General features: G+C 54.6%; 1 protein-coding gene across 1 annotated transcript in view; it reads right to left on the reverse strand.

Annotated features, from left to right (window-relative positions):
- The window catches only part of LIMS2 (LIM zinc finger domain containing 2), a 39,428-nt gene extending 37,440 nt beyond the window's left edge, over positions 1-1,988 (reverse strand). The window contains exon 1 of the mRNA XM_087819942.1: positions 1,935-1,988. Coding sequence (XP_087676068.1) covers positions 1,935-1,945 — 11 coding nt within the window. The 5' untranslated portion in view covers positions 1,946-1,988. The remainder of the gene's footprint in view (positions 1-1,934) is intronic.
- Positions 1,989-13,155: the final 11,167 nt, after the last annotated feature.

Genomic DNA, 13,155 nt, shown 5'->3' on the forward strand with positions numbered 1-13,155 from the left:
GGACAGAGTTAGATGTTCGCAAGGCCCCAAGTCACCGGGCTGCTGTTGGGGGCCGAGCGCCTCTGCCACAGCAAGCCCTCCCTCAGCAAGCACACCCATGCTCCAGGCCTCCTTCATCGTCTGGCCCAACTCAGCCCAGGCCCGGCTGCCCCCGCTCAGCAGCTATGTCCTGGTGGTTCCCTTTAGACCGGCCACAGCTCTTCAGATGCCTCATGGCCCCGCCCAGCTCTGTGTCCACCCCACACCTGCCACGACCAACTGGGCATGCCTCTGCTCAAGTCCTGTCCATGTCACCTCCCGGATTCCTGAGTCCACCCCCACTATCTGTACCATGGCTGCTGTTAACACAAGAACGTCCAAACCTGTGGGAAAAAAATCTATGACTTTATTAGAGTTTATCTGAGCCAAAAAGAGAATACACGTGGAAGCAAGATCTCTACAGACTTAGAAAGTGACAGTGTGCTGTTTCTTTTATGCATTTGGAGTTAAGGAGGAAAGTAAGGGAGATGACAGGGAGGTGGGAGACTGACATTCTGTGCTCGCTTGGGGGTGGTTATGCTTCTGAGGGATCTGGCAGTGAGGCATTTTGAAGGTGTGTTAACCTAGAGGCACAGGCCAAATCACCACGTGTCCCATTAGGAATCTGATCAGATCACCCTGGGGGGTTACTTTTCATCACTGAACTTGTCAGAGCTGCTTTTTCATTCACTCTGCTGAGGAACCGCCTCCCCTGACGTTGGGCCCCCGACCATCTCCTTCCCCATCTCTTCCTTTCTCCACACAGCACCCAGGGGTAAATTTCCAAAGCGCAGGGCCACCGCCACTCTGGGTCCCTTCAGTGGCTCCCCACTGCCCTCCCTCTGTGGCGCCTGCTCCACCGCCGGCAGGGGGAGCCCTTAGGTGGGGGGGTGCCACGAAAGGTCAGCCTGGGTCTTGGCAGCAAGGGACTCAGGCCTGGGCACTGCCCTGGGGGCTCAGTTCTGCAGTGGACATGGAGAGGGCATGGCGGCGGGAGGCAGAGGGGGGAGTCCCACCGGGGGCGGGGAGTCGCGTCCCCCAGGGAGGGTCAGGCGTCCCCGCTCAGCGGCCTGGCGCACGCCGGGCGCGCGGGGCCCCGCAGGGCGGGCGCGGCGGGCGGGCAGGAGCCCGCGGGGGAGCCCCTGAGGGCACCGAGGGGCAGCCCTGCTCTCCTTTACGTCTCCATAACCTTCCCGGTTTCTGATTTTCCGAACCCGCTTTTACAAGGGAAAACCGAACTCCGTGTTTTCACTCTGGTCTCCAATGTCCTTTGACGGCCGGCATTCCCGGGGTTCGGGGTGCGCGGCCCGGGGCGCTGGCCCTGCCCGCGGCCTTCCCGCCACCGCCGGCGGCCTCCACCCCGGGGCCCGGGCGCGGGGCGAGGGGCCCCGCAGAGCGAGGGCGGCGGGGCCGAGGGGGGCCCGGGGCGCCTCTCCAGCCCGCGCCCCCGCCGCCCTCGGAGCCCGCAGGGTTGGGGGGACGGGCCGTCCGCGGGGTCCCTGCAGGGACGGAGGACGGAGCCTGGGTGGCGGCTCCTGGGGACGCCCCAAAACCCCCGGCCACAGCCTTCAGCCATCTGGGCCGGGGGACCCCGGTACCCCGGGCGGGTCTGGGGCTCGGCTCTGCCCTCGGTGACTCCTGGCCGTTCCCGGCGCTGCCCCCCAAGCCCGCTCCCGGCGCCCCCGGGGGCTCCTCGTGCGCCAGCCCGAGTCGGGGGTCGGGGCCGAGCGCCCCCCGCGGACCCCGCCTGTTCCGCCTGTTCCCGGAGGGTCCGCGGGCCCCCCGCCCCCACGGGGCCCACCGGCTCCGGAGGCCGGGCCCCCGCCCTCGGGTCCCAGGCTCCCCCGGGGCTCCATCCGGGTCCCCGCGGCGCCCGGAGGCCCGGCCGGGTCCGTCCCCCCGCACACGCCCGTTACCTGCCCGTCATGGTGGCCGGAGGCCGAGCCGGGTCCCGCCGCCCGCGCGCCCGCCGGTCTGGGCAGCAGGGAGCCGCCCGGAGGAGGCGCCGCCCCGCCCGGGGGTGGGGGGCGGGGGGCGGGTCACGTCCCCGCGCCGGGAGCCGCCCGCATTCCGGGCGTAGCTTTCCCTTTGCAGGAGCGAAGTCGGGCTCCGGGGAACAGGGGCCCCGCCCGCCCGCCCCCCTGCTGCCCCCCCCCCCCGCCGCCTCCCCGCCGCCCCCGCCGCCTCCCCGCCGCCCCCGCCCGCCTCCCCGCCGCCCCCGCCCGCCTCCCCGCCGACCCCGCCCGCCCCCCTGCTGCCCCCCCCCGCCGCCCCCCGCCTCCCCGCCTCCCCGCCGCCCCCCCCGCCGCCGCCCCCCCCGCCGCCCGCCCCCCGCCGCCGCCCCCCCCGCCGCCGCCCCCCCCGCCTTCCCCCCCCCGCCGCCGCCCCCCGCCGCCGCCCCCCCCGCCGGCGCCCCCCGCCCCCCGCCGCCCCCGCGCTCCGGGCGGCTTCCGAGCGGCCGGAAGGTCGCCGTCCGCCTCCGTCCTCGGATCCCCGCAGACGTCCTCCGGGGCGCCGTGACCCCCACCCGCCCCTGGGCGCCCCCGGGCCCCCGCCCGGCTGCCCCGGGATGGCTCCAGGCCCGTGAGCCCCGCGCTGGGAGCGACGCCGGTGCCGGGAGACGGGCGCCGGGCAGGACTGTGACCCGGCCCTGGGGGCTGGCAGCGCCGCCGAGGGCGAGCGGAGCGCGGACAAGGGCAGTTACACCCATAAAGGGGACGGGGGCGCCCAGAGGGAGGCTGCACAGCGCGCAGCCGAGGGCGTTGGGCTCATGACGGCCGCGAAATACACTCGGGACAGGGGACAGGGAGGGGCACAGAGGAAGCAGCAGGGAGCCCGCTGGGGCTCTGGGCACCCAGAGGTCGGGGGAAGCGGCCCTGGGACAGGGTCGGGGTGAGCCCCGGGAGCCGCTGCGGCCCGGTGCTCCCCTGGTGGCAGGTCTTGTGTGGTCTCCTTGGCGGGATGGAGATGGTGCTGGCTTGTTCCCCTAGTGGGGCTCGCCTGGGTGCTCTGTCCTGCGTGTATTTCTCTCTCTTGCAGGTGGGAACCTTAGGGGAGGTCTCAGGCGAGGGTCTCAGTAGAATAGTCATGGGCTTGTCCGGGGAGCTCTTTCAGGGTCATGGTCTCCACCCACTGGTTGGTGCCCGGGGTCCTTAGTCAGCGTATCTGGTCCTGTGGCAGCCACTGCGCCGCTTACCTGGTTTTGCTGCTTTTCTAGGCCTGGAGCTGAAATACAACTGAGGCCTAGATGTTATGTATGGGAAGGAAAGGCTCAGGGGATCTAAACCCCATGACCAGCAATATACTGGGGGAGGAAAGGTTATTCTGGGGGCAAGGTTCTTGTTTTCCCAGTTTTGCCCCTTGCTAGGTATCTGGGGCTCCCTTCCCTGGTGAGTTTCTGTACCTGGGTTTCTGTACCTGGCCCATCTAACAATAACTACCTGACTGAAAATTTAAAACATCATTTAGAATTAGAGTCACTATGTTAGCTTCTCCGCAGCAATAGAAATGCCTTCCTTCTGTTGGCCTAATTGTTCCCCTTCTCCTTCTCATAAATACCCTTTGCCTTTGTCTACTAATCGGAACGTTATTTTGGGCGTCTGCCTGAATCAATGCTTATAAACACTTGTTTGCCTCTCACTTTGCAAGGCCTTTTATTTTTAGGTGAACACCTTTCTATGATGAAGTGCTACTGACAAGCTGTTAAAGTGACCTGGAAATTAATATAAAACTATTTAGGGAATCTATTCTAAGAAAATTATTAAACAGCCCGGCAGGGCGTGGCTCAACGGTTGAGCATCGACCTGGGATCCAGGCGATCAGGGTTCGATTCCCGGTCAGGGCACATGCCCGGGTTGCCAGCTAGGCAGCTGATCAATGACTCTCTCATCATTGATGTTTCTACCTCTCTCTCCCTCTCCTTTCCTCTCTCTGAAATCAATAAAGACATTAAAAAACAAAAACAAAAAAAACCCATTATTAAACAAACAAAACAAAACCCCTCCCTCTACCCAAGGGTGGTGGCATGTAGCTCATGGTTGGAAGCAGTCCAACTGTCTCACTGTGGGCCAGAGCTGATGGCTGATAAGTTACCCGACTGAACAGTACATGACTTCTAGTCCTGACAATAGATAAAACCCCTCTAGAAATGACCATGCAAAGCAGCAACCCCCATACAAAAAACTAACAGTGGAGTGTCAGTAACGTGTAGAGTGCCATCTGCAGAAATAAGTTTGGAAAAGGCACCAGTTCCTTGGTAGCTCGTATCTTTAAATTAGTGGGGTTTGCAGTAAGTTCTTTTTGCAGTTGTGTCTTAGCTGATCTGCTCGCCTATAGCTTGATGGCTGATGAAGCATGACGTGGTGACTTCTTGGTTCATCTACCTGTGTAGGGAGCAACGCTTTCCACAGTTCTCGAGGCACAGGAACAGGCAGGCTGGGGACTGCGCCAGAAGTCAACTACCCTGCTAGGTGGCTAATTTAATGTTGGGGTCCTGTGGGAACCAAAGAGAATGAAAAGCAGAAGGCAGGATGCCAAAGGGACCTGCTCCTTCCCTTGAGGGGACCCAGGCCTGCCTGAGAGCCCGAGAGCCTCCCACAGTATGGTTGGTGTGGCTAAGCCAGAGTCAAACCAGCTCACCTACCCCCCGGCCTGCCTTATCCTGAGCCACGGGCACACTCAGCAAGTACTGAGTGGCATCTGTGGACATCACTCAGCCTCCCTGGAGATACGAGGTTCCCTGGAGCCATGGGCCAGCCTCCTTCAGTGCAGCCAGAGGTCAAGTTTTCGGGGAAGGGCTAGCAGTCGCCTGGCAGTGGTCACTCACACATTCACTCGTTCACCACCCATTCACTCAAGACTAGTTCTGTCCAGGCACTGGAGGTAGATCCGTGAATGAGAGTCCATGGGCCACAGCCTCATCAACTTTAGCTGGCACAGGGACAGACAGTGAACTAGTGAGCAAGTGCATAAGCATATTTTTAGACAGGGACAAGTGGAGTAAAGAAAAGGACAGTGAGGGGCTGCTTCAGAGTGAGGAGCAAGGACGGCTTCTGAAGAGTGACCCTGAAGTGAAAAACTGTATGGAAAGAAGCCAGCAGAACAGTACTATAGCGGCCCTGAGGCCACTCCTTGAGGAGCTCAAGGGTCTGAAGAAGGCAGTGCGTCTGGAGAACAGGGAGGCGGGGGCAGGGAAAACAAGGGGAGGGTTGAGGTGGAGCTTGTGTCCCACCCTCGGAAAGGTGGGCAAGTCTAAGCCAGCACAGAGGACAGACAGTCCTCTCAGACAGTCCTCTGACCCCTCTGAGTGAAAGAAGCCTGCGCGATGCAGCACTCACCAGTCTCCGGTGGCTGTCTCAGGTGGGGGCAGGGGGCAGGGGCATGAGGGAACTTTGGGGACAATGGTTATATTCTGTATCTTAATAGGGGTTTGGGTCACACAGGTATATGCATTTGTCAAAATTCATGAAATATATGTTTGAGACTTGAATATTTCAATGCACATAAATTTTGCCTCAAAAGAAAAAAAAAACCCTCAACAAATATTGAACTCCAGTTAATGATGTGTTTGCCCAAGTCCTTCAGTGGGAAGATGCTGGTGTCTGTAATTTACTGTGAAAGACACTGTAAAAATCAAGGTGGACTGACAGGTGGGTAAAGGGATGGAAGGTAAGTATAGTACAATATTAGTACACTATTAATAGGAAGCTCTGAGTAGTGGGTATCTGAGTATCTTGGTAAAATTAAAATTCTCTCTGCTGGGCGTCTGACTGGAGCATCTATGGCGGGTGTGGGGTCATTGCAGAGAGTCTAGAAGGTCCCAGGCTCTTTTGCTTTCTTTCCGGGTACCTGCCATGGACCAGCTGAGGGTGTGTTACAGCTGAGGGTGTGTTACAGCCCTGGACCAGCTGAGGGTGTGTGTTGCACTTCCAGGGGAAATGGGTGGTGGGGAGTGGGTGCCCTGTGCCTGGAGCTCCGAAGAGGAGCCTGGCAGAGATGTGGTAGGTTTGGAGCAGATAGAATTTCAACCCTGGGGCTCATGAGGTCACTGAGGGTGTCTGTGTAGAGCCAGGACCCCGCCCAGGTGACAGGTCAAGGGGAGCAGTGAGGAGGGCGGCCAGGAGATGAGGAGGAGGAAGGCCAGGTGTCACAGCCCAGAGGGCCCCATTGTTCCCGCTTTGCAAGCTTCGGTGGTTCAGAGAACAGGGAGGGGCCTGGGCTCCATGTGAGCAGCAGGCCCATGGAAGGGAGAGGAGTAGGCCAGCTGGAGGGGTGGCAGGGCCCTGCAACACCCCACTCTCAGGAGCACCGCTCCCTCTGCTCCTTGGAGTGGGGCACCAAGCACCCAGGGGGAGAGTAGAGGCAGAGGATAGTGTAACTGATTTTGAGAAATGTTGCCCTAAGGGAAGCAGAGAATGGACAGCAGTTGGGGGGGGGGGTAGTGCTGAGGCTGGGGTGTAACTGGGACGGAGGTTGAGGGAGGCTTGACTGCCCACTTAAAGTGATGACTCAGAGCAAGACAGAGGGGCTCTGGATGGCAGAGGTCAAGGTTGGACCACAAAGTGGGCTGTGAACCAGATTTCCACAAGGTGACACTGGAACTGGTGGGGGTCTCCTCGGGCTCAGACCTGCTACCCTCTGAGGCTCAGGGCAGCTGTGAGCACCCCCTTCAATTCCTAGTTGCCCCACACCACCTTTCACTCCTCCACTCCAGCCACATCTGAGCCAGTCCAGTGCCAAGGGTCCTCTGAGCAAGGTAGGGTTCATGAGAGCCAAGGGAGAGGCTGGGCTTCCTTTGGCCAGCATGACCTATTCAGTAGCACAAGGACAGAGAGAACTTGGGTATCTCGAAGTGCCTCCAGTGGCCTCCTCCAATCCCTGGACCTGAGGCCCAGCCCCATGTGACCCAGGGGGCTGGAGAGGCCTGCAGCATGACTCCAGCAGGAGCCAGGGTGCCTTCCCTGAAGGCAGGACCAGTGTCACACCTGTGTGACGATGGCCCCCATGATGTGAGGCACCTGATGGCTGTTTTGCCCAAAGGGTCTCTCCTTGCATCTGGTTTAGGCATCTACCTCTTAGGGTTTTGGGGATGGTCAAATGCTGAGCGAGGTCTAGCAGTAGCACAGAACCCTAATTACCCAGCTCCTTTGAGGCTAAAGTTTATTCAGAAGTGGCCTCTGAGGGTCAGGAAAGGCAAGGAGGCACCTGGACAGCCTGAGGGAGAGGCTGGGCTGTTCTAGTCGAGCCTCTCTCCAGCCCAGCTTCCCAGGCCAAGAAATTAATAACGGGCACCACGCCCACTTCTGCACACCCACAGATAGTAAAACATTTGCTGTTTGCAAATAAATGTTTCATTTTAAAATGTGAGCTTGCCCTGAGGACACCGGCCTGCCACTGTCCACGCCATCTGGACCTCCAGAGCCCAGAGAGAGGTGCTGGCGGAAAAATGACCAGCTCACTCTTCCCACACTTGGGGGACTAACGCAGGAGGCAGAAACTCGTCCAGCCTGTGGAGCACATGGACTGCTTGAGAGCCTGGTTTCCTCAGGGGCCGAGCTGGGCCAGGAGCTTCGTGCTCGTGGTTCCACTTTCCTTCCAGAGACTGCCTTGCCTGGCCTCAGGAAGAAAATGCCCTCCACTCCCACCAGAACTCGGGGACCAAGCTCATCACAGGGTTAAAACAAGAGTGGCCTTCGAATGAGAGGAGCTGAGGGCAGCCCCCAACGGGCACTCAAGAAGGCCACCATCTCCGCACCTCAGAGCGTCATGACCTCAACATCCAACAGGAGGCCACACGTGCATGGTGACCACAGAGCTCGTTGTCCGCAGGGTGCCCGCACTGCCCTCCAGTGTGAGGCTCGTTTTGCGTCCTCTTTTCCAGTGGGACACCCAGCCAACCCACCAACCTTCCCATCAGAGCATCTCCAACACCTGTCCAAGATAAAGAGCAGCTGGCGCCACTGCCCCAGGCCCAGCCTGTCCAGACTTGGTCTCCCCAGCACAAGGCCCAGCATCCAGCCAAGGTGGGCTCCCACTGCCCGGATGCCACCTGACTAAGGGTGTGTGAGGCTACGCCAGGAGGGCAAACCACCCCGACCCCAACATGAGCAACATCAGCACGGTCACTTAGAGGGTAGAAGGGAGCAGCAGGGAGGACCAGGGATGGGCCCCATGCACATGTGGACAGAGAAGGCACTGCTTAGAGGCCACACAGTGTCTCTACCTCCAGGGCTCCGTCGCCACTCTGCCTCCTTCTGCCGCTTCCTTCCCTCAGTGCTGCCAGCAACTTTTCTGGGGCAAATAGCACCTAGCCCGCTTGGCACGGCGACTTGGAGAAAGACTGGGCAGCAACTGGGAGTGTCCAGCCACCAAGGAGCACGCAGGCATTCCAGTCTCATCTCTCCCTGAGCAGGAGGCTTGGGGGAAGCTGGAGGGTGGGACTGGAGGCACCTTGGGGTCTGGACAGGGTGGAGGAAGACCAGGAAGGAAAAGCCAGCCTTCCTGCGGAGGCGCCTGCTTGGCGAGCTTGTGGGAAGCCCATCCCCATACAGGCCCAGAACCGGGACTGCAGAACAAAAGGAGCGACAGCTGCCTCCCAATCCATAGGGGCCAGCAAAGGGGCAGCTGAAAATTGAGTTTCACCAGCAAAGACGAATGCTGACAACACTTCAGCCACAGTCTTACCTGCGCAGCTATGTGCGCAGGACTGTGATCCTCCTGTTTGCAGTTTCACAGTCGCTTCACACTGGACAGTGCTGAGCAGGGCTGCCCGGGGTGGGCTCCAGGGCACCCTTTGCACTGAGCGGTCCATAACGTGGCCCAGGGTCTCCCTGAGTTTGCACTGTTTGGGAGAGGGGCCACATTCTTGTGCTCTGTGGACACTTTGATTATCCAACTTACATGAGAATAACTGGTGTTAGTTCTTCAATCAAATTTTATAGCCCTCAGGGTTGGAACTGTTTACTTTTATACAATATGGAAACCAACAGAGGCCAGATACACAGCAGGCCCTGGGCCATTTGCTGGACCAGTGATGTAATTCTATATGGCCGTGCTCACAGTGACCACCTGTGTGCGTAAATGTGCTGTGCACCAGGATGCACACTCTCAGGAGTAAACCCTCTTGCTCTGTTCACTGCTCTGTCCCAGGGATCAAGAACAGGGCTCTACTCAGAGAAGCTGCTCAGCAAACATTTATTAAATGAACACTGTTTTAAACATTTTGGTAAGTTTTATACTCATATGAAATGTGCTTAAATGTAGAGTTTATATCACACTCCTGTTCAAAGTATCTCAAACATGACTTTACTGAACATATCTATTCCTGAACTGAATATCTATAAATACAAACATTTATTTACACCTCAGGAATCCATAATTTGAAGAAATGATAGAAAGTATTGTTTTAAAAACGGAATCTGTTTGAAAAGCCAAGTCATGCTCAAACTCATTTTCCATATTCCAGACTTTTGTTGCTGTGCACTGGTTCACAATCTGCTCCAAGACAGGCTGGTCTGGGGACCCCCAAGACACAGTCACTTAGACTGGCACTAAAGGATGACCACCTACAGGGAAGCCCAAGGCCTCCAACAGGTGCCACCCAGAGAAGCTGCAGTTGCACCTGCACAACTATGCATTAGGAGCCAGTCCATTAGTGTGAGGTCCAAGCATGAGCGTGTCAACAAAAGGTTGCTGCCACCAATCTAATGCCAACAGAAGTCCCCATCTGGGGAGCTGTGAAAGGAAAAGCTTTATTCAGGTAGAGTTTGCAAACCAGGGAAACCAAAAGTGCGCTCCTTCCACATAAAGCAGAGGCTGCCCTTTCTAGAGAAAGTTCCCTCCTCAGTTTCTGATTGGTCCAATGTTATGCAAATGAGGATTCCAAATTTGCACAGTTTGAACCAAATAACACTGTACTGATTGGTTGGAATCATTATAAGGCTGCTATATAGGTCAGTAAAAATGCAAATGAAGATATAGCTGTGTAGTTTCCATTGGCTGGGGGTGGTCTCAGCCCATTGGTTGAAAGACAATTCCATGAACTCCTTTAGAAGGGCTGGCTCGGCCAGCAGGAGCACAGCGCAGGAGGCTGGCAGTCCAGTCTGTGGATTTTCCCTGCAATGCCGAGTGTGTGAGAGGCCCCTGTTAGCATTGGCTACTTGACTCTGGTTATGAATTTAGGCCCAATTAATAACAAGGAGTCCCTCTTGGAACGTATATTTCTTCTCAAGGTCAGCAAGGGCAACCCAGAGAGCAACCACACATTTTTCCTCCCAGGGAAACACACCAGAGTTGGTAATATGAAGACACATGGAGCCCAGAGATTCTACTGGGTGAGAAGAGGGTGCAGACCTGGGAGAACAGGCTGGGCCTACATCTGATGCTTACTCTGGGAAGCTTAGAAATCTTGTAACAAGTTGGAAAACCAATGCTATTAAAAGCAATGTGGAAAAGTGGTTTGAAGAGCACAGGCCATAGAGTCAGGCTAGTTGGGTTGAAATACTGCCTCACACTTACTAACCACCTGGTCTTGAACAACTGCATCACTGCTCCGGGCCTCAGTCTCCTCATCTGCAAAATAGGGTTTGTAACAATAGTACCCCCTTCACAAGGGCGCTGTGGGGATTAAATAAACTCATATAGTAAGTGGTATGCAAACTTTTTAGTTTTTGTTTTACAATCTTAAAATGTATTAAGAATACCAAGGAGCTTTTAATTTTTATTATTATTATTTGTTAACCCTCACCAGAGAATATTTTCTCCATCGCTTTTCAGAGAGTGGGGGGTGGGGCGGGCGGGAGGAGAGAGACATCGATTGGTTGCCTCCTGCACACACCCAACCAAGGCTGGGGACTGAACCTACAACAGAGGCACGTGCCCTTGACTGGAATCCAACCTGAGACCCTTCAGTCCACAGGCCGACACACTCAAGAGCTTTTATTTATGTGGGTTACATCTATTGATATTTACCATACTGAACATTAAAACAAAACATTTTAGCCCTGGTTGTTCTGGCTCAGTGGTTAGATTGTGAACCCACCCACAGAAGGGCCGGGGTTCTGATTCCAGGTCAAGGGCATTGCAGGTTCCTTTCCCCGCCCATGGTCCAGGGGTGGAGGGCGGCCAGTCAGTGTGTCTCTCTCACATCGATGCTTCTCTCTCCTCTCTCCCTGCCTCCCCTCCCTTCCACTCTCTCTATAAATCAATGGAAAAAGTATCCTCACTCCTTGGGTGAGGATTTAAAAAACAGTTAAATTATTTATCAATTCACTTAAAAATCAATCAGAGCCCTGGCCAGTGTGGCTCAGTTGGTTGAGCTTCTTCCACACACCAAGAGGTCTTAGGTTTGATTACCAGTCAGGCACATGCCCGAGTTGCAGGTTTAATCCCTAGAAGGAGGCATGTTGGTGGCAGCCGATAGATGTTTCTCTCTCTCTCTCCCCCTCTCCCTTTCTCTCTCTAAATCAATAAAAACATAACTTAAAAATGATAATAAAATAAAATAAATAAGAAAAACATTACATATTAACATAATGATACATCATGATGAAAAATTACTGCATCTTCCAAAACAGAAAAAAAATTCCTGAGACAGCTGTACCCAGTCAAGATGAAGTAGCAGGAACCAGAAAAAAATATATGAAACACAAAATGAATGAAATGATTGTTTTCAAGATACTGAACATCAGGCTACAAAGGACAGTGACCCATAAAAGACAGAAATGAACAAGTGAACCCTATGTTTGCCCAGCTTTCACCAAGAGAAGAGGAATCCAACGCAGAGCTGAGCAAACTCCCTGAATTAAAGAGATGGAGCTGGAAGTCCAGGAAGACAAAGGCAGCCAGACTCTGCAGAACTGGATCCTGGAAAGGAGAAGGCTGTGCAGAGAAGAACCCCAAAGGTCTCTAGAGGGTCCCTCATGTTTTCAAATGAGCACTCTTAAGCGCATGTATGTAAGGAAATTGTTCCAGGCCAGAAAGAACCACCTGGAAGGATGTGAGGGAGTAGCACAGGCATTTACACGTGGCCAAGAATAATACCTGTTTCTAGCAGCCATCCCAGGGTGGAAGAATAGAAAATACCCAACCTAAACAGAAAGGTGGACTGAGAGATGGAGCGGAGCCCAGGGGCCTGGAGCATCACCACAGAGGATGCTCACACTGGGGGACTGTGCCTGAGCTATGTAGCTATGACTTTTAGAGTCATATATAAAATATCTATACAAAGAGGTACACCAAAAAATACTACCAATAAATCAAAATGAATTATAAATAAATGTCCAAAGGTTACATAGGGAGGCAGGATAAAAAGGAATTATCTACTGACACACAACAAACTAGACACATCTCAAGGGCATTATGCTGAGTGAAGAAAGCCAGTCTCAAAGACTACACACTACAATTCCACTCATACAACACCCTTGAAATAACAAAATTAAAGAGATGGAAGCAGAATAGTGGTTGCCAGGGGTCGGGAATGGTTGGGGCAGGGTGATGAGTGTGACTAAAAAGTTTTCTGATTCATTAACATGGGTTGTCTTTCCATTTATTTAGATTTTTAAAATTTCATTAAACAATGTTTCATGATTTTCAGTGTGTAAGTCATACTTTTTTACATAGTTTATTCCTATTTTAGTCTTTTTGATGTGATTGTGACTGGAGTTTTTAAATTTTTTTCAGATTTTTCATTGCTAGTGTGTAGAACTGTGCAGGTCCACTTATATGCAGATTATATGCAATATATTTTCAATAAATATATTGAAAAAAATTTTGGAGAATTGTGACAATTTGAAAAAACTTGCAGACAAACTATGTAGTGTAGAAATATAGTTTAAGAAAAAGTTAGGTATGCAATGAACATATAAAATATATGCAGATACTGCCCATTTTATCATTGACTGCAATAAAATATATACAAATCTATTATAGAAAGTTAAAATTTATCAAAAGTTGCCCACACAAACACTTACAGAGCAGTGGAGAGGAATGTAACGGCACAGAGATGCAGGACTGACTCGGGACTGCAGACAGTTACCCGTGGCGCACGCAGGTCCTTCTGTGACCATGTCCTGCTGCTGTTGCGGTAGCTCACGCGTGTGCACCTCCTCCCACGTGCGGAGCGGTGCTGACCCTCTCCGC

Source organism: Miniopterus natalensis, chromosome 8 (genome assembly GCF_054644295.1).
Source record: "Miniopterus natalensis isolate mMinNat1 chromosome 8, mMinNat1.hap1, whole genome shotgun sequence".
Classification (NCBI taxonomy): Eukaryota; Metazoa; Chordata; class Mammalia; order Chiroptera; family Miniopteridae; genus Miniopterus; species Miniopterus natalensis.